The 26,290-nt window shown below is 38.8% G+C and overlaps 1 protein-coding gene across 1 annotated transcript in view; it reads left to right on the top strand.

Moving 5' to 3' along the window:
• Window positions 1-26,290, top strand: part of CRYBG3 (crystallin beta-gamma domain containing 3) — an 89,346-nt gene that overhangs the window by 45,274 nt on the left and 17,782 nt on the right. The window contains exons 5-16 of the mRNA XM_061365334.1: window positions 105-152; window positions 342-457; window positions 1,495-1,642; window positions 8,122-8,261; window positions 9,587-9,701; window positions 10,645-10,680; window positions 11,584-11,717; window positions 13,680-13,803; window positions 19,251-19,393; window positions 20,646-20,772; window positions 21,749-21,781; window positions 26,143-26,252. Coding sequence (XP_061221318.1) covers window positions 105-152; window positions 342-457; window positions 1,495-1,642; window positions 8,122-8,261; window positions 9,587-9,701; window positions 10,645-10,680; window positions 11,584-11,717; window positions 13,680-13,803; window positions 19,251-19,393; window positions 20,646-20,772; window positions 21,749-21,781; window positions 26,143-26,252 — 1,274 coding nt within the window. The remainder of the gene's footprint in view (window positions 1-104; window positions 153-341; window positions 458-1,494; window positions 1,643-8,121; window positions 8,262-9,586; window positions 9,702-10,644; window positions 10,681-11,583; window positions 11,718-13,679; window positions 13,804-19,250; window positions 19,394-20,645; window positions 20,773-21,748; window positions 21,782-26,142; window positions 26,253-26,290) is intronic.

Consider the following 26,290-nt stretch of genomic DNA (forward strand, 5'->3'; position numbering starts at 1 on the left):
AGTTGCATATGTTGATAGAAATAGTGAACTCAGAATAATCTGTATATGCTTTGTGCTACTGTTGTAGATGTTTATATTTGTTTTCCGTGTCCTTTTAATTTCAGAACCTCGTTGATAGGGCAAGTCTGAAATATAATCCAAGACCAGGAAAGGTAAGTAAGCAAAACTTGTGTCACATAGATCAATATGATACATGGAGTAATTTGTCACACGTTTTCTGGTTTTTAATGGTGCATATACTTGGGCAAAAAGTTGAATAGGTTTTATTCCATGCAGAAAATAACTGTCTACACTGCATGTTGCAATGGGCCCTCATTTGTATGCATTGTATGTTGTTTCAGATTATTATTTATGATATTTATGGCGACAAAAGTAAACAAGAAGTTCATTCTGATGTGCTAGATACCACGTCCTGGATCTTTCCCATTGGAGCATTACTTAGGATAATTAGAGGATGGTAAGAAATCTAGGTCATATTTAGTTTCCGGAAGACTGTATATGTTTCTCTTATATTTTCATTTATTTATGACACACGTCTGATCTGCAAGAGTGTCTTTTTCTTTCTTTATAATTAGACTGATACCAGTGAAAAAAAGCATGAAACAAGGCTTCAAATGCTGCAGTACAAAAAAAAGTAAATTGTTTCTCCTGGGAACTAGCTTCAAACAGAAAGTTGCTAATAGAACCACAAGTAAGTTTAGACTTCCTGCCTGAAGTGCTAAGACAGTACAGCCATAATCATCGCTAGAAGCATGTGTATGCCAAAGAAAATGTTTCTTTTACAGTTCAGTTCCATTATACAGTAGCTGTTGCGAAAGAACCATAAAATGAACAATCTCAGCTGCTGTTTGTAATGTAGTGTTTAGAGGAATGTGGATGCGGAAGGATATACAAGTACTTTTAAGGTAGATTTTGCAAGTGTGTCGTGGTTTGCTTTGGGAAGCTGGGTCTGGGACCATGTCCGTTGCATTGGAATTTAACTGGTGAGGTTTACAGTGAATGTTTTGATAATAAGCCATAGTAACAATGCATGTCCCATTTACATAGTTTTGAAGCAGCCTTGTTTGGCTTTGCATACATTTTTTTATTTCATGTCCTAAGAAATACTGAATGCCATTATTGTATGTAAATGTTTTATGCCTTGCATAGTATCTGCCTGAACAGGACATGTTTTGATGTGTCAATTAATATTTTTGTTCTGGTAAAGTAAGGCTTTCTATTTACATCGTGGTTTAGCTTTTTTTCTTATCCAGTTAATGTTTTAAGTTGGGTTAGGCTACATCCTGGAGGAGAAGTGTGTATTTTACTTTGGAAGCACGGAAGTACAAGCCCCATATTTATCTAAATTGAATGTGACTACTGAGGTACAGGATAAGAAAGGTGTGATAGTTGGCTTGATAAGAAGAGCTCATTACTGAACAGCACAACACATGTGCTGTGTAAGAACAGTCTTACCTAACTGCAACAACTCAGTTCATGATATCATTATTACAGTTGGATTTTTTATGAGAAACCAAAGTTCCAGGGTCGGAAGTATGTACTAGAAGAAGGAGAAGCTGTGCTGGATCACCTTTGGGATCTCCCAGGTGTGAAACATCATCGAAGAAACCTCACAGTTGGTTCGATCAAGCATGTAACAAAGGTATAGACTTCATTAATAACATACTTGCATACATAAATAATTTCTGTTGGCCATGCTGGTATGCTACTAGGAATGGACAATGTGTACATGCTGTGTTTCTGATCTTAATGAAATTTGTTATGAATCAGTTCTTTCACTTTCAAGAGAAATTCTAGGGATTTTGGTATGCTAAATTTCCCTTTCTTTCTGAAGATAATGAGCAGATGGATCATCTTTATTTGCCACCACCTTTACCTGACACACTCTTAGATATTTACCTGTCCAGTTAAATTAATTTAAATGGAATCAATTCATTTTTGTTTTGTTTCTCAGTGAAGTGTTTGGCTTCTGTTTCAGAAGTTAGTAGTTGAGTTTCTAATCCCATTTGTACAGTGTAGCCTCGCAGAATTACTGTCGCTCCCTCTACAACTTTGTGCCATCGGTAGGGTGTATGTGTGGACAAGTGGTACACCTACAGCATCTGGCTCTGAGTACAGCCAGAAGTTTAAAAAGCACTTTGTTGAAAAGATGGGAATCAAATGCCTGAAACTAACTATAATGCATCCATTGTTATTCAGTGAATGAGGAATATATTTACCAGATCTTGTGATTTAAGAAGACTTAGCGCTCTTGTATAGCATAACATTCCAGTTATTCACAGGGTAATGGTCCTTTACTGCAAGTGAATTGTCATTTATATCACAGTGTGAAGAGTTTTTCAGAAAAAGTGTCTGCTGGTATAGAGGTCATTTTAAAATGGAGATAGCCTTTTTGTCGTCAGTACGGGGCATAATGTCAAGCAGTCAGAAATGCTTTTTCGTTCTCTTATATAAATTCAAAAGAAGGTGACTGAAGGCATCAGTAATAAACTTAACATTTATTTGAGCTAAACAGATTAAAAGCATTTGAACAGTATGGAATCTGAGTATTGATCACTAATGTGGAAGGCAGCTAAATAATTAAAGAAATGCCACAATAACATGTGGAACTATGGTCTGAAGCCAAGGGAAACTGGGTGTGTCTTGGGTATCAAAGAAAACTCTTGCGTAGAAAAGACACTGGTGAGCTTTGTTATGCTTGCTAAAAGCCTTTGTAATACAGCTTGAGTAGGTTTGAGCATTGTTTTTCTTCCAGTATGGGGTTCATTTGTATGGAACACAGATGGAGAGCTTTGTTACATTACACTAGTTCAGTAACCAACACTGTTTCTCACGTAACTTAAACCTCTATCGGGTATGGTTGGTTGGGAAGACTTTACTGTTAGACCATAGGGCTGTGTGGAGCTAATGTGGGTATGGAAGTCACTAAGCTGGGTTTTGTCCTGTAAACCTTGATTTGTGAAAACATCCCTCTTTTTTTAGCTTGTACTTTAGTAGCTGCTATGGAGCCGCTTTTAGAAGGCACTTTGCCAAAGTACCTATTTTTTGTGGGAAATATAGGCATTGTTTTTAACTGACAAATAGCTGTGAATTTTGCAGGCAGCTCATGTGTTTGCAATGTGCAGCATCGCGTGTTTTACATCATTCCCTTTTTCATAGGGTGAGTAGCTCAGTGGCTTTTTTTCCCCCTGCCTACTAGGGTCATATTGTCTGTGTGTCCATGCTGCCTGACTTGTCTTCTAATTCTTAAGTGGCTTTTTATGGTGCTTGTTTAATGGCTGCTCAGATGCCTTGAATTAGCAGATTTGCAAATTGGCTAAGTATTTGAGAAGAAAATGGCTTGCCCGGAAGAGAAACCCAGATGTTTACTAAAGAAACTGTAGGAGGTACATTTAATATTAGTTTTACTTTTTACTGGTGGATGCTAGTGAGCTGAGAAACAGTCTGCCAGTAGCTTTATGCTCTGATTTGGCTTCAAGCCTCCACAGAAAGCAAAGATTCTGTTAGCTTTGCGGTTAGCTTGTGGCTTGACTTACTGTGGATATGCATTAGATGTATGCATGTGTATTTAATTTGAAGGAATTGGGAGAAGTAGAGGGGGAGATCCCAAAGGAACAGACTGTGCAACTAGTAAAGCGAAGACCTATTTGAAGTAAGGTCTGAACCTCTACTAAGGCAAGTCAACATGAGTCTAGGCTAGCGAAATCTGCCTGCACATACAGATTCAAGTGCAGCTCCTGCAGCACAGTCTGTTTAGCCAGGTCAGTTCTCTGGTCTATTGCAAATGCATATATTGGTCTTATGGAAATGGATGGCTTTCTCTACCTGATTCTAGAAGACCAAAAAGAGTGCTTAATGTTACTTTCCTGGAAACAAGGGCTGAGAAGAGTTGCTGACGTTCCCATTCTGGAGTAATCTTGTAAACCACTATTTTGGAAGGTGACAAGAGATCTGAAACAGCAGTTTATAATTGCTGTCTGCAAGATAATTAGGCAGGGAATAACTGGATTCCTGTTGGACTCTCCTTAATCAAAGTTCTTTTGTAATGGCAGTGTTCACAGTGTTACATAAAGGGCATGTTTCATTTGTGTGGTTTGCTAGGTGAAAGGTTATTAATTCAAGCAGGGACTACTTTGTTAGATGCAATAGGAAGACACCCAGCAGCTTCATATTGTATCATTTGCTAGTTGGTATTTATAAGACAGTAATAATTGATTTCATTAATATTATTTTCTTTTACTACCAGTCCTGTGGTGTTTTGTGGTTTGGTTTGGTGGTGATGGGTGGTAGCAAGAGTGGTACAGAGTAGGAGCACTGGGAGACAGAATTATGAGTGAGTAAAAAAGGCTGGAGGACCAATAGAGTAAGATTTAAAATAAAGAAATGCTGCAGAAGCTGATGTATCACAGACACAAGCTGTGTATCAAAAGTAAGATGCATGTCTAGACTGTATTAAAAAGCAATTGTGTGGATACCAGCAGTAATTAGGCCTGTTTTTTAATAGACTCTTCTGTCATCATTGTTTTCATATTCAGCTTAAGCAACCATACTGCAGTCATTCTTTGTCCTGGTGTTGACATAAAAGGCTGCCTCACGTAAACAGGCTATTTTGATCATTTCTGTCACAACAGATTTAATGTCCAAGGAAAAGACCTAACAGTGATGAAATTATCTAGCGCTGCTAGTCTGTTACGGCTATGACCCTAGATCCAGAAGAAGGATAAACAGCCAAGACCACCTTGAGAGGGCTGAAGGCTTTAGGTCTGTTACTTCTGATGAAGCTCTTGGTCACACTAGAAGAATGTCATGCCACCAAAGAGTAATATTTCACACTAAGGTCTTGAGGGTCATCTTAACCCTCTTCCAAGGAAGCCTTAACTTTTCTGCTGGTTGCTGTGTTACTGTTTTGCAAGTGTCTGTTCTCTATGGGCTAGCATGAGTATTCCCTATGCTTTTGTAAGCATCTCTGCTCCCAAAAGACCATGAAGGAAGCACAGGCACTGCTGATGACTCTGTGGGAGGTAGGAGGAGAGTACCACAGAGTGAAGGAAGACAGAGTGTGGTGCCTGGAGGCTGCGACCTACCTGAGCATCTGCTGGTTTTGTATTAGCATTGGAAATGAACATAGATAGCTAATCTGTTTGCTATGCTTTTTATTTTATGTTTTTGCTTGACATGTCAGTAGGATAATGAATATGATATGAGTTTTGACTGCATGTGATGGGGGTGGCAGGGCCAGGGCATTTATAGGGAGAAAACGTTCCAGTTTGGGATCTGACCTGAAACACTGTGGTAATAGTTTTGCATCTGAGTATCTTACGTCAAAATCTTGACGCCTTGCAAATGAAAGGGCTTCAGACTGAAGGCTCTTCTTCTCAGCCTGAGCACTATCATATTTGTATGGTTGTCATTTGGTTTCTGAAGATGGTGGCTTTATTGGGAGAGTTAAAGAAGCCTCTGGAAGTAATGATGCCTATTAAATATGTTCAGACAAATATGAACATGTTAGGGAAAATATTTACCAAGCTAAAGCTCACATGCTTAAATTATATAAATTAATGGCATAGTACTTAAGTGTACATCTGCAGATGCATAGTGTTCACCTCATACAGAAAATCCTAAATTTTACCTTTTTCTGCAGTCTGTGAATTAACATATGTAAATTGAATTCAGTATTTAAGTCAAAATGTATATTTGTGACTTTATATTTTCTAAGCACTTTTTTTTAATGTACTTCATGCTGAAACATGTTATTACCTTTAAAAATATGCATTTGAATGGCTTTTGGTGACAGCCTCAGCTTACTGTGTGGCGCTTCATGAAAAGACATTGTGGTCTTAATCTAGTGCACATAAAAATACCATAAAAACAAGTATTTTTTTTCATGACTGTCAAAATCTGGCTTGAGAGAAATGATGATAAACAGGGGAGATCTTAATACAAGTGCCTGTGCTTTACCTACCCTTTGGAAAACTGCTACATTCCTCATCTCTTGAGGTGGAGCCTGCCTCATGAGCTTCCAAGTCAGGAGGGCAGACTTGAAACGGAGAACACAGACTGGCTTTTCTTCAGACTTCAAATGAGGGGGGAAAAACCCAACCCACAAACCAACCAAAACAAAAGAAATCTATCCAACCTCCTACTGAATTAAAATTAAACTTCCTCTGTCTCATATTCTGTCTGAGCCCACAGGCAAAGATACTTTATTTTGCTACTTGCCTAGGCTTGTAGGTACTTTGCTTCAGCATTTATCTGAAACCATTAAGTCTAGAGTCATAACTTGTGGAATTCTTATACGTGCAACTTAGTTTTCTGTATCAAGCTTTATTTTGGATTCATGGGTTTCAGCCATACTACATATCAGGTATTATTAGAAAAAAACACAAACTTCATGGCTTTGTAGCTTATTAAATCACAGTTAAATATGTGAAAACTATGAAGAGATTTTCTCTTAAACTGGTCTAGCATTATACTTAGAATTGAGGAATGTTGTTCCTTAGCACTTTGCATAAAATAGCATTATACTAGAAAGTCTTTTTCCTAGTTTTTCTGGGTTTGCTCATCTGAATCTGGTATTGCAGTTTTTTGTTCTAAAAACAAATGATGTGCATTGTTTGCAAGGTACAATACAGAGGAAACACAATTGTGCATAAGGGAGGGTTGCCAAAACAATATACTGTGTTACTGCAGGTCTCATGGAAAGTGAAGTAATACCCTGAAGTTCATCTATTATAATTGCCATATTTATTGCTGGCAGTTAAATAATTACTGAGAGAACTTTGCTAAGCAGGAAGAAGTGTATTTCTAGGTGGGATGTTACTCCATCATTTGAAAGCTCCACCCAATACCTATGTAAAAAAGGAGATCGTGAGGGTGGCGTCATGAGGTGAGGTGCTCTAACTGTAAGAGCTTTTGTGCCCTGTTGTTGGGTTTCTCTGCAAACTCTTGTGTTCTGCCCTTCAGGGTCTGGAAGAAGCCACAGGCCATGTAAGATCTCAGTCGTGGGCTGTGCCTGGGTCCTCAACAGGTTCAGTAACCACGTGTTTCTCTGAGTGCACCCTCAGGGATAGCTTCTTATCCCTCTTTTCTAATGCACATACGAGGGGCATCTTTCTCAAGACACATTTAGCAGGTCTCTCATGTTGTCCAAGCCCTTTGGCTTAACGCAAACGGGCCTGTGTGTTGGAAGGGTAAGGGGAATGGTGCTTTGTAGTTATCACTGAGATCTCAAGTGCCCCAGCTACTGCTGAGCAAACTATAAGCACATGAGCTGCCTTTCACTGTAACAGGAGGACTTTTCTGTAACACACTGCTGAAGCAGGACTGTATAGAAAGTCCTCATTGATTCATGATGTGTTTGAATGAAGTGCTGGTAATGCATTTTATATAAATTTTATGAAATCAGCTTGATTCAATAAAAGTCCTGCAAATTCTAGAGAAAATCATGTATTCAACAAGTTGTTCTCTAACATGGTATCTGTCAGAAAACCCTTGCTAAGATAACAGAGGTTGCTCCATAGTAACAGGAAAATTGCTAAAGTGTCTACTTAACAAAACAAACATTTGCTGTTACTGATCTTTTTCTTTCGTTGTCTAAAATCCTGTAGATTTATTTAGCATGACAAAAAATAGAACTCATATGGCTTGAAACCATAGTTGGATGCATGCAAAACTTAATTAGCACTGAGGGAGGGAGGTGAGAACGTAGTAGGCATTTCTAGGAAGTTTTAGTTCTACGTGCATGTGGTATGTGTACTATGGAAACACTGTCTTTAAAAAACTTGGTATATTATATGCATGGTTCATCTGTCATTGAATATTGTCAGATCCTTTACTTGGAGAGTGTTTAAACTGAGCTTTTTGACAGTAGCCCAGCAGGCATAAATGCACAGTTCTTTGAAAGTTAATGGGAGTTGCAAATTTGCTTCCCTTAGCTTTTCTAAAAGTTCCAAGTCTTCACTTAAAAGAAAACCAAAACCTGTACATATGTGAAGCCTAGAGTTAAATTAGAAGGGTGAGAAAATGGGAAAAAAGAAGGAAACATTACTGGTTATTCTCCCCTTGCAATGGGGCAGGCTCTGTAAGTGCGGATAAGACTTACCCTTTGATTTCTTTCCACAGGACTGTGGTGTTCCAGAGGTTGAGTTCTGCCTGGCAGCTGGTTGTACAGAGGGACTTCCTATCTGCATACAGGGTGCAGTTGCCAATTTAGAAGAACTGGATGTTGAGAAAAACCCTTATATAAAAGTCAAATCAGGAGTGTGAGTACTGGACATTTTTAGTAGCATTTTGGCAGCAGGTAGAAGAGCAACATCATGGGATGAAAGTCAGTTGGTGATACAAACAGTATTTGGGGGATTTTGCTACAAATCGGTTAACATATGCTATATATTCTCAGCTCTATGCTTCAGTATTGTGCTGTGTGGGCTCCTAGGAGTGGAACCAAATTTTTGAAAGCATTTTTACTCTAGTTGCTGGCAGTTTTCTGTAATTCCATCTTTGAGTGGCTTTATAAATAGAAGAAGCAGCTCAGCTATAATTAGCTTTTAGTTCATTGGTGAATAGATACTGTTTCCCTAGTCACTCACCCTGTTATAGCTATAACACTATGGCTGAATAGAGAAAATTAATACTACATCATGTAAGCATTTCTCAAGCTACAGCCATATCCTGACTTTCTGGAGAGAGGTGATGCAGTATGATACAGGCCCCTTGGCAACCCAGCATTTCCTGTATTGAGCAGAATAATGTTTCCCGGGTAAATGGCCAACACTTCACAGTTCCTGAAGTTTGGGAGTTCTGTGCCTCTTCTCATAAATGGTTTCAGAATGACATTATCTGTTACGAGAGTGTTGAGTTTGCTTTTCATGAGACAAGCCTTCCTTTCTACAGCCTCACAATTCTTGTGAAGCTTAGGTGGTGAAGAAACTAAAAACATTCTTAGTTTCAGTAGAATTTAGTATAACTTTTAACTGCTTGTGGCTGTGTGTTAAGTTTTAAGAAAATAATTTTCTGTATGGATCAGTGCCTTTTCCTCCCTTCCTTATTTGGTTGACTTAACCATGTGCCCAACTTTTACATTCAGCTTGCTTTTTGATTTAAAACAGTCTGAAGGAGTCTCAGCATTTTAAATCTTAATGTCAAAATTACAATAGCCTGCTTTCCAAAGCAGTGTTGTAAATCCTCATATGTTAATAACTGAAAAAATAAGTGGGATTGATGTTAGAAACCTTTTAATTCCTAAGGTGACAATCCTTGGTAAAATTTGATGCGTCTCATCTTTAGTACTGACATTGGTTTTGTATACTCACGCTGTACCAAACTGGCTTCTTAAAGTAGGTGAACAAATTGGTTATTTTCTTCTCTTTCATTTATGTTTAGCTTGGAGTGAGAAAAAGTATTTGAGATCTTCTTAGCATTGATGTTGCCAATGTGTTTAAATATAGCTTGGTTTTGATGTGATGGCAGTATCTGGAACACATTATCTAGCTCTTATGAGTACAAAAAGGAAACTTATTTTAATAAGATCTTTGTATTTGTAATTTATCTAATGAGATTAATAAATCCTTTGTCCTTATTGTTGCAGATGGCTTGCTTATTCAGACTTTAATTACAAGGGAGAGATGAAGGTCTTGGAAGAATGTGATTCACCATCTGAAATTCCTTCAGCAGATGTAAAATCTCTGCGTCCCTTAAAAATGGTGAGGAGTGCACGATTCCTAATAAGTTGTGTGCCTTCCTTTTCCTATAGTTGCTCCCCTGAAGGTTTTGACCGAAATACATCTTGGGTTCTGATGTCCTTTCAGGGTTAATCCTTATACATGTAACACTTGTCTCATGGCACAGCAGTCGCTATGGCTTGCTGGGCTTCTGTGTCTGCCCAAGTAAAACCATGTAGTCAGAGGGAATGACTGATTAACTAGGCTGTATTCCTGGGAAACAGCTCTTGATGAGTGGAAATCAAATAATACAGAACTGAGAGGGATAATAAAATATGAGAGGTGTGGAAGGGTATAACAATTCTATTGTATACATAGCAAGCCTACAGAAAGAGAATTTAAAAGCTACAAAGGCGTAAGACTGAACAGCTGTCTCTTTAGTCAGTCATAGGAGGTAGGTGTCTTGTTCCCTCACAGAACATCATTCACTAACATTTCTAGAGGAAATCCATTTAATACATTTGCTCTTTGACCAAGAAATGAATATGTCTGCCTATATTTTCCCTCTCTTCTGGTGTTTATAGTTTCTTAGTATTCTACCATCTGTTCTTAAGAAATTGAAACATATACAACAAAGCTTTAGATTTTAATTTAAAAATTTGGTCAATATGAATTAGTTTAAAACAGTAAGTACTTGCTTTAGATTGCTAGGACAGCAAAGGAATATTTTTAAGTTGCTTGCACCGCTGCAGGCTTGTCAATGCACTGATTTGTTTTCAGGACAGGTTTGTAGTGTCCCTAACCTTTATGAATTACCAGTGCATTTGAGCTAGTGTTTCATTTAGCCAACACTGAAAGTGGTGAGTATAATTACAAAGACTTTGTGCTGTGAAAATACTATAAGTGCTATAAAATACATGTCCAAGCATAATTTCAAGTTTTATATAAATGCATTTATTTCCCCTTTCCACCGTCTCTTTTTTAGGGTGGGCTAAAGGTACAAATGCCAATGAATGTCAAGGTAAGCACTGAAGATGGTGATAAAATGGGAGCACACTGGAAATACAAAACCTTTATTTAAGCTGTTTTCTTTTTGTTGGGTATATGATGTTTGTTTTTAAGTATTCAGTGTTTGCTGCTGAAGAAAAAAATCACAGATGCTGTGTCAAGCCGGCTTTCTTACTAGTGTTTCATGAGTTGCAAAAGTAGCAATAGTCTGGTTTTCACAAAATAGAATGTGAATTTCCTGAAGAATTGTAAAACTTACACAAAATATGGTGAATTTTCCTGACTTGATACATCAGTCACTAATGAACCCTTCTTTTTTTTAGTCTGCACAAGAATACTAATGCTTTAGGTAACTTTTAATGATACAAATACATGCCAGACAGAGGCGTTTTTCTAATAAATATTGCAATAAATATTAATACTGTTAATACTTGATATGTGTGTTCAGCAGATGAGCAACCTTAAGAAGGTGTTAACTGCAGTCACCGAAATAATTTCAGCAAAGTACAGAGAAAGAGCTCTTGTCTGCTTGTGAAGGATTAAGCTCTGAATGTCTAGCTGTGACCATGTAGGATTCACTGAAGGCTAATAAACACTGTCCAGGCACAGGATTACAGGATAAATTACAGCCGTATAACTGCAGAGTATGTTTATGTATGTAGAATTGTGTGGATAAGTATCCTTCTGTGGAAAAGTCTGCAGATAGCCTGACAGGCCTATCTAAATCCAGATAGTGTCTCTTCAGCTTCTAGGGCACTCAAGAATCAGAAGGGCTGAGGAATGCAACCCTGAATTTTGTTCATAGTGATGGCTTGTTGGAAGTGGTGGAAAAAGATGTCTTCCACACCCTGTATCAGTGCACACACCTGAACTGTTCAGGGCATACTCAAGGCATTGTCGATATCATGTTTTCTAGATAATAATATATGAGAAAACCCACTTTGGAGGAAGGTCCAAAGAGTTTTCAGAAAACATCAGTTCTGTCCCAGCTCTGTTTGGTAATGAAGAGGGATTTAAGGAAATTGGATCAATACGTGTAATTGGCGGAGTGTAAGTATATTTCACTTTTATATTGGCTTACTTTCAAATGGGAAATCATAACTAAATGCCAAGAAGTGCAAAGTGATGATTAAAATCACTAGTAAAATATTTCTAAAAGAATATATTTTTGTTGTTTATCAACCTTGGATAAAACCGCTTCTCCACAGCCTCAGTATTACGGTATCATCAAGATTAGGGTTAGGGTTCAGAGAGCCACAAAGCCTATAGGTCCAGAGACATTAGGGCTGCAAATTTTATGCATAGGGTAGTATGACACTACACCAGTACTGGTCTTTGGACACCTTTCTCATTGGCCACCTGTAGTGCCGGGGACCTCAGCCTGAGCACCAAGATGCCGTTCAGGTGGGGTTAGTTCAGAGAGCCACAAAGCCTACAGATATAGATATGGTTTATCTATCAAAGGGAATATAGGAAGATAAAACTACCTGTGTGAGGTGTGAAGTCAGTGTTTACTACTTGGATGCTGATAAATTAGGCCACTTTGTTCCTTAATGACAGTATTCCCACAGACCTTTAATTTATATTGCTTTATACTTCTGATAGTCTGTACTTAATCTGCCAAAAGGATCTTGGGTAGGTGTAGTCACTCTTCAGTTTGACATTTTAATGCCTCTGAAGTCTATAAACTGTTTTATTGTCTTAATGGTTTTCCTTTGCCACCTGTTGTGTGTTGTCTGGAATTAAGAATCTACCCTTATTTTCCTCCGTTGAAGCCTCAGAATGATTGTCTGTTGCCCTGCAACACACACACACACACACACAAAAAGGGCTGTGCAATGCCATTTGATCACAAGGTAGGCTCAGAGCCAATTATTGCCAGCTCTTCTAGCAAGCTACCAACCCCACACATTATTCTTTCAGCCTTTCCTGACACTCAGAAGGGTAGGACTCCTTAAAGTGTTCAGGATGCTTGCTCCTCCCAAACAACTTAGCAACAGAATAGTTTTCAGATTCTTTTTACTTCGGGGATTTCAGTGTAAGGATTGGATAACATACATCCTTTCAGGCTGTTGTCAGAATCTTACAAGCACCAAATTCAAACTAAGTTTAACTATGGATGTTCAGATAATGTGTTCATAAATACATGAGGTATTTGCTATCTGGGAAGCCTCAGATTATTAAAACTCATCCTTCTCTCTGTTGTGGCAGCTTTTATTTTCAATACTGCGGTAACTTAAACAGCTGAATTAATGTAAACCAAATGGTACTAAAAGTAAAGCAATCCCTGCCTGCCAGATTCCAGTGCCAACAGAATTTGTACAGCACTTCTAATACTTACAAGGGAACTTTAATGAAAGAAATGCTTACAAGAAAGAAAAGAGGGGGGACCACTTTTTCAAAATAGAGTTTTCAAAGGTGATATGGAAATATCTTCTTTTCATTGAGCCTTATCTGCTTCTTCAAAATACTTTATAAACTTTTGTTCCCTCAGTGCTAAAACATATTCCATACACAATATATTGTATATATTCAGTTCACTTTTCTATTCATATATATATGTTTAGATTAGAATGAGAAACAATATTAGCACATGACATTTTTTTCTTTTGAAACCATTAATTCTGTTGCCAGCTCCAGCAAGGGTAGAATCTCACCATTTATTAATACACTGAAGGGATCTGTTTGTTTTTTATCATTAATATTTGGTGGCTTACGGTGTTTTGGCCAGCCTCTGTGCAGCGAATACTGGGCTGACCAAGAGGAGATACATGGAGAAGCATTGCACAAATAAACTGTTGTAGGAGAAAGAATCACATGGTGGGATTTTGATCCACGATGAACATGGGTGCTGTTGTGATTTCAAACAAGCATTGCTTTGTTTGCTGAGTCTGTGATACCCATTTCAGTGTTCTCAGGATGTTCTCTTCCCCTTTTGTTACAGAAAATCATGTGTGCAGTTGTTTTTCCTTTTAGTTATTTCTCTTTCTTCTGTTGTGTGGTTTGCTGTAGATGGGTTGCCTATGATAAGGAGCGTTACAAAGGCCATCAGTACTTGCTGGAGGAGGGAAATTACGAAGACAGACACTCATGGGGGGGAACTGACAGTATCCTGTCTTTCCGGTTCCTTCAGGCTGTAAGTACTTCTATGAATTTCACACAAATTCTGCACCATTCTATGCATAAAGAGAATGGTTATTCTTTGTATATGGTATGGCTGTCTTGGGTTAAGTCATTCTGTCTTTTGCCCAAGTTCATTCTCATTCTTTTCCCACTTCATGAAATCTGGACTGCGCTGTATACATTGCAAAGCAGAAGCAGGTTCTAAATAGCCTTTATAAAGTTCATACAAAGAAGGTATCATGCAGAATTCCTTGTCTACCTGCCACATTTTCCAGGTATCTTACTTCTGCCCTAGAGATATTTGTATCTCTAGAACAGAATTTTCTTAAAAGTTGAATGTGCACAAGTGTACAGTATAGCTCCTTATTAAAATAAAAATAGCTTTTCAGCACAGCAGCTGTTGCAAGCCTTAGAACAGCATTACTCTGTCTCTGTGATTTTTGTGCCAGGAAGTTTTGGCAGCAAAAATAATCGTGGTGACAAAATCCCTGCTACTCAAATGTGCTTAGTGGGGACAAAGAGGAAATAATAAAAACTATATCGGAGTCCAGTATAGGAAACAAAGTTAGATTTTACAGTGACAGTGAAACATTGGATTAGAACTTCCTTATAATTTCCTTTGATTTGGGTTTTTCTTGCTTGTTTGGGGGTTTAAAGGGGGGAGTGTCATCATAATTGAAACTCTGAGAGCTTTAAATACAGCTGATATTTATATTCACTCTGAGATTATTCAGTCTTTTACAATCAAACTGCTCATCTCCTCATGTGAGCAGATGTGATATTCCCGAGCCAGGAATTTCGTGAAGTTTGAAGACAGGCATTTAGAGCAAACTTACTGTCTCAACAGTCATTATGGAAAAAGGCCGGAGGGGGGGATTTACTGTGAATGCAGAAAGGCCATGCTTACATTCACCATTTGCCATTTTGATTTTTTGTGAAAGGCACCTAGTTAAAGCTGTATTTATAATTAACACCTATCATGTAACTTAAAATGAAGACAGAATAAGCTGAAGGGAGGAAAAATGCCCTTCCTTAATTTCTTTTTGTGTTTATGGGAGAAACTGGAAGAAGTTTTCTCTGACTCCTCATTTTAAATGTGCAGAATCCTATTAAATTCTTGAGTAATCTTACTTTTTCTTTCTTTTCAAGCTTTACGTAGGGTGCTTGGACAACTTAAATGGATCTTTTTAGATCTTTCTCTTGGTGGAGGACATAATTACAAGCTTAGAATTGTGCACCAGCCGAGTAGAGTGACCTGCGTATGCATTTAATATGACTTGTGCCTAGAACAGTCAAGAATCTCAAGTCATTAACATTTTAAAACCATGTATGATTCACATGTGTATTTCATCATGTGTCATTTATATTGGCAAATAAATATACATCAATATGTACATATTGATAATAACAGTCTAAGTAATACTTCTCCTTAAACTGTACCATAGCTAATGAGCTATTTGCCAGTAAAATTACTAATGGTGCTGGCATTTTGCTGTTTGGCTTGACCAACAGATTGACTGCCTCTCTGACATGCAGTACATAGGTCAGTGTTCAGGCTTGCCATATGCTCCCTTAGTGACTTTGTATATGATACTTAGGGTCAGGATATTAAAAAGACTTTAGTAACAAACTCTTGTTTCCAAGAGGATCTGGCCAGAAATCCAAAACTAGTGCTGTGTGCTTTAAGGCCCCTCAGTGCACAGCAAATCATAGAGTCGTGAAATGGTCAGGGTTGGAAAGGACCTTAAGATCATCCAGTTCCAACCCCCCTGCCATGGGATTGGATGGCAACCATAGACCATGTCACCCAAGGCTGTCTCCAACCTGGCCTGGAACACTGCTAGGGATGCAGTGTACAGTACAAATGTTACTGTAGTGACAGGACAAGGGGCAACGGGTTAAAACTTAAACAGGAGAAGTTTAGATTGGATATAAGGAAGAAGTTCTTCACTGCACAGGTGGTGAGGTACTGGAATGGGTTGCCCAGGGAAGTTGTGAATACTCCATCCCTGGCAGTGTTCAAGGCCAGGTTGGACAGAGCCCTGGGTGATATGGTTTAGTGTGAGGTGTCCCTGCCCATGGCAGGGGGGTTGGAACTGGATGATCTTAAGGTTCTTTCCAACCCTAATTATTCTATGAATTCTGTGGAGCATTTACTACTTATTTGGTCAACGTGTTCCAGCACCTCACCATCCTAGTTCTTCTGTTACCTCAGATTCTGTCAGGAGAAATGCAGTAAAGGTTGTGATGGTGTCAGACTCCACAGAGGTGTTTCCAGGTATCAATCCTTATTGTTCTTCCCTAGAACTTATGTTTTAATCAGATGAACTCAAGACTTTCTATAGAAGAGTAAGGATTTGGGGGAATGTAGCCAAGTTGCATTATTCATGGTCAGCTCAGGTACGGAATGGGGCTGGTTTTTGCAGGTACTTGCTGGTGTGCTGTCATATGGGGGCCTATCTAGCTAGGCTGTTTTCTTTCTTTCTCAGGCATGACACCACATGACCTTGACTGTGTTGGCTTTAAGGCCAGCCCAGACCTGAAAGCAATTTAGCCTGGCTTACATGGCATGAAGCTGAAAGTAATGAGCCTGTGTACCTGAGTCAGCTTTAGGCAGAGTCGGATCAAATGTCTCTGTGCTGTGCTCCCAAAGCAGGGAGTGTGGTACAGAAGTATGTAAATGGCTCTGCAGAGAGCCAGCCTGGCTACAACGTGCCTCATTAGCCTGTGTCAGTACCAGCTCTGTTAATGTGGCTTAGTACTATGCAAAGCTATTCAGATGTTTCTGCGCCACCGTGTTCAACATGACAGGTTCCACCAGAGCCTTATTAGTGCTAGGAAAATCCAACCCATGTTTCTGTGCACATACCAGTGACTGCAGTTGAGCCAAGGCATGAATATAATTTCTTGACAAATTAGAAAGGTTAGACATCACACACAACAGAGGGGATTGTTGCAAGGCATCCCTTCCCATCCACTGGTGAAGGTGTAATCACAGGTAGGCATACTGCAAGAGCTTTTAGGTTTTTTTCTGTGTTCAGTATTTCTGCTGTGAACAGTCATAGAATCATCTAGGTTGGAAAAGACCTTTAAGGTAATCAAGTCCAACTGTAAACCTAACAGCACCAAGTCCACCACTAAACCGTGCCCCTGAGCACCATGTATACATACCTTTTAAATACCTTCAGTGGTGGTGACTCTACCACTTCCCTTGGGTCGCCTGTTCCAATTCTTGACAACCCTTTCAGTGAGGAATTTTTTCCTAATATCCAGTCTAAACCTCCCCTGGCACAACCCGAGGCCATTTCTTCCTGTCCTATTGCTTGTTACTTGGGAGAAGATAAACTCTTTGCTAACAAGCTCCTGTCAGGCAGCTGCAGAGAGCAATAAGGTCCCCTCTGAGCCTCCTCTTCTCCAGACTAAGCAACTCCAGTTCCCTCAGTTGCATCTCACAAGACTTGTGTTCTGGACCCTTCCACTGACTTTGTTGCTCTTCTTTGGACACACTCCAGCACTTCAATGTCTTTACAGTCTCTAATGTGGTGATTTGAGGAGTGTTTTGAAAGCAGAGATATAAAGTACTTGCAGAATTGTTTTCTCCAAAGTACTTCCAACTCTGCTATCTGTATCTATATTGGACATGCTGGAGTCAAATGCAGGGCTTGTTCCTGATGGCAGACAGCAGTTTGTGCTGTTTTGGGGAGCAGTTGCATTTGCTTCTTTTCTGCAGTGTCACATAAGAGAATCTGTGAGGCTGAGGTTTGCCTGTGGCTGTCGTGACCAGGGAAAGAGCGACATTTGAGTTTCTTTCAGTGGAGCAGAGTAGAATGCCTTTGGAGCTTTCCCACTAATGTTTTCAAGTGTAAAATGAATTGCCTTGCTCTGAAAGTCTATTTTTAAGTTTTTTTCCTATTGCTTATTGTAAGAGAAAATTTAGGGAGAATAAATGATGGCTGAATTTGAAACATGTATTAAATGTAATTACAATTGTGAGTTTATTTCAGTATTACAAATTTAGTCAAAGGAATTATCTGTAGATTTGATCTAAATGGCTTTTCAGGAACTCCTATGAAGTCCCTCGCTTTACAATTTAAGAGTAGCTGGTTTTCTTTCTTCCCTACTCCTCCTTTTTGTGTCTAAAAAGTAGCATGAAGCTGCAGTGGTTCATGATGATTCTGCCTAAGCTGTCACTTGAATTTCTAGTGTATACATGAAGTAGTTGCATCTTTTTAATAAGTGAAAGGAGGAGATGGGCAATGTAGCAGGAAGACCAGGTTTACTAAAGAATTTGTTCTCTCACTCTTTACTGTCCTGTAAGCAATGCAGAGAAGTTGAGCCACAGCAAGTGTTCATTCTAAAATAGGTTTTCATTATTAATTGTGATTGAATGCTGTACAAAGGCATAGTATCCTCAAAGAGCTTGTTAGATGAATTGGCCAAACAAATCTGGCTGCATGCTTGGCACAGTCCTAATTTCTAAGTGTTTTTGCTTTCTCAGTGTAGCCTTCAGTTTACTGCTCTCTGGTTGGTGTCTGGTGCTACAGCAGCAAGTATTTAGTGTAATAATTCCTATGATGGTGTCCTCCATACATTTGTGCATCTGTGTCAGTTCCTTTATTTGCTTAATCCTTTTCTCTTGCTTGCAAGACCTACTTATTTTTTACTTCCTACAACTTTGCTAAGTATTTGATTTGAGTTCATGCTTTTTGATCGAAGTTAAAGGAATAAAGTGAATGAATTGCTGTGTTCTGTTCTCCCAAGCAGTGACTGAACTTTGTGCCTAAAATTGCTAAGTAGTTGAAAAGCCGGAGATTTGAAACCCAAACTCAAATAAGCTGGAGCTGTGCAAGTAATCTGATTAAGTAGCTATGCAAGCTGAAAGAATAAAGCAGTGTCACATGGGTGTATAAAAGAGAACGTGACAGTGTCATGTGGGATTTATTTTATAGCTGTAGTGATTAATCATACAGTGGATGTATCCAAAAACTACCAACATCTTGTGCTGGAAAGGTAATCTTTCCCAGTCTTTCCTCTTCATGTTTGTTGCCTTATTGCTGGAAGGGATGAGGAAGGAGAGCTTAAAGTAAAAGACTGTAGTCATAGCGATGCTTGGAGTGGTCATTGGTGACGCTGTTGAAGATCAATGCTAAATCCCCAACCCTGAATCTTCTCTTTCTCACACAGGCATCATTGCACTCTCAGTCATCCTCGTAGAGGAACGGGTGGTGCTCATGACCAGTAGGTTCTTGTCAGTGGAAACCACTAAAGGCCATATCAGGCTTCCAGCTAGACACTTCAATGCCAGAATATCCCCTAAATATCCCCACAAGGGACCTAATTCCCCTCACTGCTTTATAGAATGCTGTTTTTCAGGCAACAACTCTTTTCCAAAATGTTTTGTGTTGTGAAGTGTCACTGAGCTATGACAGCCTGTCTTTTAACTGCTGTTCTGCCTCTTAGGATTTCATAGAGTCATCAGTGGCACTTTTTCAGTCTGATGATGAAGACGGGAAAGCATTAGATATCGTCAATGAAGAAATCCCTGATTTGGAGAAGGCTGGATTTGGTTCAGAGACAAGGTCAATTCTTGTGAGAAGTGGAGTGTAAGTCTGCTCAAATACATGGATTGAGCTATTAAGTATTTTTGTGCACAGTTGTGTTTGGGTTCAGAAATACGTTTCATGTGGTGCAGGTGGTAAACATCAAAGGGAGAGCAATGTTTCTTTCCCTTTCCTTGGTGAATGGAAGAAAAAAAATAATAATCTTAGGTTTTGTCTAAATCTCATGCCTACACCTTCGTTTGGATCCAGGCATTCTTGTTACTACAGAAAGGTTGTGATGTCTCACACACTGTAGTTTCTCACACACTGTAGTTTCATGATAGAGGAGTTTTGGTAGTAATACAGAAAAGGGATTTTAGGTATGTTAATAACTGGGATACCTTTTGGGACATATACTTAAAGGATGATCTATGCCTTATTTGTAGTGAAGTCAGGCTGCTGGCACTAAAAATAAAATACTTTTCAGAGAACTATAAAGCAGGGGATTGAAGGAACACGTGTGGTAGAGTACCTGGTTCAAGATGATACAGCCTACAGGGTGGACTTGGCTGACTTTTTGTGTGCATATGTGAAGTCCAGGAGGAAAATAAACACCACAATTGCAGTAAATAAGGGAGATAAATTATACCACCTGCAGTGGTATATAGACGGAGATAGGCAGTACTAACTGGTGGGGCAAGGGCAAAACTTAGAGGAGCTAGAAGCCTAAAAATTAGAATGGGGAACTGGAATGCTTGGGATGAACTAACAGCTCTGATAGAGCAGATTCTGAAGAAATCCACAGGAAGGATAAGCAGAGGAGCTACAAACTCTTTAGGAAGGATGGAGTAGGCTCTTATAGGCAAGGAAGTAGTACAGAATGGTATCAAGTGCTAAAACATAAAATACATTATGGGAAAAGAGCACTGTGGAGTCATGGGTGGAAATTCCAGACTTTAATAGTAATGTTAAAAGTGCAGTATTAAGATTGTCATACCTACCCTAATGATGATGACTGTAGGGATCAGCAACCGTTAAGTGGCACTATGAAAGATTCAGACTCTAGGACAAGTAACAATAGTGGGTGTCATGGTTTAAGCCCAGCCAGTAACTGTGTCAAAGTAGTGTTTGCAAAGTAAAAGTAGAAAATCAAGTGTGAGATAGTTACATGCTTCTCTTTGGGATTAGTATTGCATTGTCTGTCAGATGCACTTGCCAAGGAAACTCCAAAGACAATAGTTCCATTTAACTTGTTAGTAATTTCACCAAACTACGTTTTCTACGTTTTCAGTTTAATTTTTGTCTCATTCTCCAGGTGGATTGCATATCAGCAGAAATACTTCTGTGGAGAACAATATGTGCTGGAGAAAGGAAAATACAAATGTTTCTTTGACTGGGGAGCATCTAGTAAAATCATCATGTCGATTCGACCTATTAAGTTGGTGAGTTACTGGAACTTGTTAAGGGGGAAACTTAAAAGAATTAAGACCTTTGGAGTTCAGAGTGTACAATAATGTTGCTGTGCTGTTTAATCAGTTTGTCTGTTTACTTGGAAACAATTTGTATGTGAATGACAAAGTGTCTGTTCAGGATGGAAACTGAAATGGATACTCTGGATCTTTCTTTCTGTTGAGAAGAATTATCAGGGAAACTTTGTAAGAAGAAGTTCCATTTGTCAGACTTCACTCATGGAAAGAACAGCATGGCCTGAAAAACTTGATTTGCCTTAAAACATAGTAATTTATAATGCCTTTATATCCACTATCAATGGATATAAAAGTACTTGAAAACTTACCTGACCCACATGTTGTTGTATAGTAGAAGTCTGACTTCTTTTCAGTATTTATGCTACAATATTTGTGATGCATATAGGAAATAAAGACAGGAGATCTTTTTAATCCATTATTAAATCTAAGGTAGTACAACTTGCCCAAATAGAATAGTGCCAGAACTTCAAAACCATGATGCAGAGCAAAGACAATTCTCAATAATAAATACATAATAAGTGATACAATACACTGAAAACAAGGAAGGAACATTTAACCTTATTTTGAAGAGCACATGTTGAAGAAGTTGTCAGTCTGCTGTTGTTTTTCATTCTGTCTTTTTTGAAGAAATAGACTCAAAAATAAATGCAGAGATATTGACATGGACTCTAATCCCCATTACGTGAACTGATCAGTGCTGATGCAAGTTCTTTGTGTGAATGGCACTGAACAGTCAGGCAGGTAGTCATGAGTTTGCAGGCAGCTGGTGGCCAAGACCAGGGAGGAGAATTGTGCTGAGAGCCTGGGAATTGTTTTTCTCTGTACTTGACTTGGTAATCAACAAATTTGAGGAGCATGACTTGACTTCTAGGAAATGAATAGCAATTAGTTTGATTTATTTATATGTGTGTGTATATATTTATTATTGCAGGAACCACTTGGAATGAATGAGCCTCCACATTTGGTATGTTGATGCTATATAACAGTCTCTAGTACTAAACTATAGTTAATAATTAAATACAGGTAATCTTGAATGTCTTGCTTCATTACTTCAAATGGTATCTTAGTATTACCATTTTCATGCAGCAGACCACTGATGGAGGAAACGGGTAGATGTATAACAGTTAAGTTTGCTAACATTCTGCTGTTGCTGTATTCTGAATCATACCCTTTAGTATTATGTCCTCAAAAATACAAGCAGTTCAGTAGGTTTTGAGTGACTTTGGATGGATCTCTTTTTATTCTTTCCTTCCTGTTCCTGGTAACTCACTATCACATGCATTTATCCTTCTCTGTGGCTTATTTTCTTTCCATTATTTTGCACTGTATCTGCTTGTCACTGTCTTGTTCATGTATGAAGTGAAGTAGGAAGTATAAACTGCAGAAAATTGAACTGCAGTCTTCATACCTGCATATGCATCAACAGGGGAAGTTGTGGGTTTTAGTCGCATTTGCTGGTCACTCTGCTTCTCATAGTCTCTCAGGTATGTATAGCTACTCCTTAAGGAATAAGCACCACTTACTCCATGCTTCCTGGTTATAATCAATCTGTGATAAATCTCTTGTACGATAGGTTCTGACTATTTCCTTGCAAGTGGTGTGTACTTTGGTGACAACTTACAAAAAGAAAACAGTCTCTATAATTCACTTTTAGTCTCAAGAACAAGTTAGTTGGAGGTTTTACACTTTTGGTCCTTACCTTACAAGGTTAGATTCCAGTAATGTACCTTTGTGATGCCTTTCTAAAACAAAAACCTGCTCTAAGTGTTTGTGCTCCTCACCAAGTGTGGTCTGTGTCTCCTGCAACACTCTGTCCCAACAGAGCTCTCCTCCATTCCTGCTTTAGTTGTTTGGTTTCTCTTTTTCTGTCCTGGAGTGTGCTGCTAGCCTGGGTGATGATCTGTGGTTGTATTACTCTGTCTATGACATGCTTTTGATTAGGCAAATTCTCTTCAAGAAACAGGACATTTCAGATAAAAGAGGCTTTAGAGCTCAGTGATTATCTCACAGAAAACTTAAGTGTTTTGCCATGTGAATGCAGTTTTGCTCTTTCTGCCTTGGATAGGTATAATAGCCGTAAGTGCATGGGAAATACATGCATTGTATTACTTAGCAGGTGGACCGCACCCTGCTTTTTTCTTCAAGTATTCTAGCTCTACAATTTTATGATTAACCCAGGACTACAGGAAATGCTTCCTGTCTGAAGACATAATTAGGGTATTATTTTAGTCTTAAACACTTACTTCCTGCCCGACCTATTCATATGGCAGTTTGTGGCCAAATCCAAAGACTTGCAAGTGTGTTCCCAGTAAGGCCTTGGTAAATGATACCACGTAAAGTAATCAACTCAGAGACCGGTGGGATCCAAACAGTTGAAGGTATTTTTCTCTTCCACCTTCAAGGATTCTGTTTTTTTGAGGCTCTTCCAAAAACTGTTCTTTGAGTGCTTTAGTCCAGTTTTGCAGACCTTGAAGATACATTCAAACCTTTAAAGTTTCAGTAAATTGTGCTTTACAGTCTTTATTTCCAGTAATGAGTAAGACACAAAAAGCCAACTCTGTGTGTGTATATGCACAATCACCTTTAAATACTGATATGTACTAGATAGTGTTTTGTCTTTTGTGTCTTCTAACACCAGTCTTAACACCATGTGGAAAGAATACTGTTCTGATTTATCACAACCCTGGTTTTCCCAGGGTTCTGCCCCAAGGCTAGAGAAGGAGGAACATCATTCGTATTGCTACAGTTCTTTTAGGAGGGGAGTTATTTTGAGTAAGTTTTAATGGGAAAACATTTAATTGCATAGGATGGGTAAAGGGCGGTCTTTTGGCTAAATATGACGAGTTCTCCATTCAGAGTAGAATAAAAGTCTCTTAGGTTGGAAAATCAAATCAGGGTGTGTATGATCTGGCAAATCCTTAAGCATCCGAATGCTTGACGTTTGTATAAGCCACATACTAGTTATTTTGAAGGATATACATTTTTCCACCTTTAATAAACATAGTTCTGAGCTAAGGGAACTGTTGTAGCGGTGTACAAGATTGTGTCTTTTTGCACTTCACTTTTCAAAGCAACTAAATTCTCTTAAATCTCTTGGTAGCTTCCCTGACCTTTTCCTCCTGCCATATAAACAAAGTACGTACAATGTAAGAATGCCTGAAATCACCAATTCTATAAAGCCATTCATTTTATTTATTAAAACTTGGTTTTGCCCAGTAAGAACAAAGCCTCTTTCAATAGCAGCTGACTTGTACAGATAATTGAGGAAGCAGGGGTAATTGCTATGATAAGTTGCATTTATATTTAACATGCTGTCTGTTGAGTTTTTAGGAAGCAAAACCTGAAGGGGGCCTATAGGGATGCTGGGGAGGGACTCTTCATTAGGGACTGTAGTGATAGGGCAAGGGGTAACGGGTTAAAACTTAAACGGGGAAGTTTAGATTGGATATAAGGAGGAAATTCTTTCCTGTTAGGGTGGTGAGGCACTGGAATGGGTTGCCCAGGGAAGCTGTGAATGTTCCATCCTTGGCAGTGTCCAAGACCAGGTTGGACGAGGCCTTGGGTGATATGGTTTTGTGTGAGGTGTCTCTGCCCATGGCATGGGGGTTGCAACTTGATGATCTTAAGGTCCTTTCCAACCCTAAAAATTCTATGATTCTATGATCCTATACAGTAATGTAAAATCCTGACAAAGTGGAGATACCTGCAGTCTGAGACTGATTTCCTGGACGTGTTTAGGAAATGTGTAAACATGGTGCTTAGGGACTTGGTTTAGGTGTGGACTCGGCATTGTTAGATTTACAGTTGGAACAGATCTCAAGTGTCTTTTCCAATGTAAATGTTTTTACAATGCAGTGTTTTCACTGAGGAATCAGAGCTTCACCCCAGCTTTTGTAAAAGTAAGACCATCATTCACAATTATACATATTCTGTATAAAAATGAGTTATAGATCTTTTTAAAAGCCTTGCATAGCACATGGCCTATGAAGACAGAAGGTATGCGTGTGTGCATGTATATGCACACACACCTTTATAGAGTTTTGAGGTAAGTGGGCAGAAAACACTATGTAATTACAGCTTAAATAGCTGCTTTCTGACATGGCAGTGCAGTTATATTTACAGAAAACCCAGACTTTATTCATTATATTGTAGGTGATTTGTGCTCTCTAAGTTGCAGTTACAGCATGCAAGGCCAGGTTAAGCCTTTCTTGTTCTAACAGGAAACATGTTTATTTCTTTTAAAAACACAGGCTGAGCTTTTCCATAAAACCATTTGCCGATATTTGTGTTTGGCCTTCTCTCTGTGTACTGGCGAAGGCGTTTGATTTCTTTGGCAGGAAGCTAGGCCAGTTTGGGGCGTGAAGGGGGAAGTAGCTCTTGCAACAGCCATCGTGTTTTTCTTCCATTACAGACTATGGGCTGTTCTTTTGATGCAGTTAAAGTTTTAATTCTTTTCCAACCTTTCTTCAGGCTTTAAAGTGAAATTCACTTCAGTTACACAGGGGCAGCCCAAGGGTACAGAATTCTAGGCAACTTTGCAATAGATCATAAGTTATATCATTCTATTTTTTTTTTCCTTGTTTTCCTTTATTCTTTTACTGCAACGCTTTCAATCTTGTTGCTGTTTCAGGCTGCATTGGTCACATCTTAACCAGCAGGGTATGGTTCAGTGTGGTTTGAAGTTCTTCACTGCAGCATGTAGAATCAGCTTAGCTTAACTTTTGAAGTTCCTAGTGCATCTAGAAGGCTGTACCCAGTTCCTGCAGAAATTCTCCTGCTAGTCTTAAATGAGAAGCTGTCTGTGATCACTGCAGTCACAGAAGATTTCAAGGCCCTTTATCTTTTGACCAACGCTTCCCCATCCTGTTCTGAACACTAGCTTGTTGAGCTGTAGCAAGAGCACTGCGGTTCAGGGGTACTTTGGATGGAACATAACATCATTCAGTCCTAGACTTCTTTTTCTCTGGGCCCTCGCCTGCTGCAGTTGAACTTATGTTTGATACCGTCTGCCTTAGTATCACTGGGAAGCATCCTGTACTGGGCCCAGAGATCATAAAACACTTTGTCTTTCTCAAAATAAGGCAGCTGTGGAAACATAGAAGATGCTTTTAATGAGAATTCATTCTATTTATTGTATCTTTGTGAATTGAATGGGTACTTCTCATTATCCCTGCTTATTGCAGGGGGGTTGGGCTTAGATGATCCCTTCCAATCCAAACTATTTTATGATTGATTCTCTAAGAGCACAGCTATCTCTGTTTACATTAATGATAATGCATTTGTTTTCCTTCTAGTCATTGGTTTTGTTTTGTTTTGTTCTTGTAGCTCAAAGCTTTCAGTAATACACATTTCCAAGGAGCATGTATAGATTTCACAGCAGAAGTTTCTGATTTTACATCATTCATACCATGTTCTTTTAAGGTTCTTCGGGGATGGTAAGTCTTGTTTTACATGCCACCATTTTAAGTAATAG

This window comes from Neopsephotus bourkii, unplaced genomic scaffold, assembly GCF_033783945.1.
Source record: "Neopsephotus bourkii isolate Nb327-2 ecotype Australia unplaced genomic scaffold, CSIRO-AGI_Nbou_v1 NB_1287, whole genome shotgun sequence".
NCBI classification, from domain to species: domain Eukaryota; kingdom Metazoa; phylum Chordata; class Aves; order Psittaciformes; family Psittacidae; genus Neopsephotus; species Neopsephotus bourkii.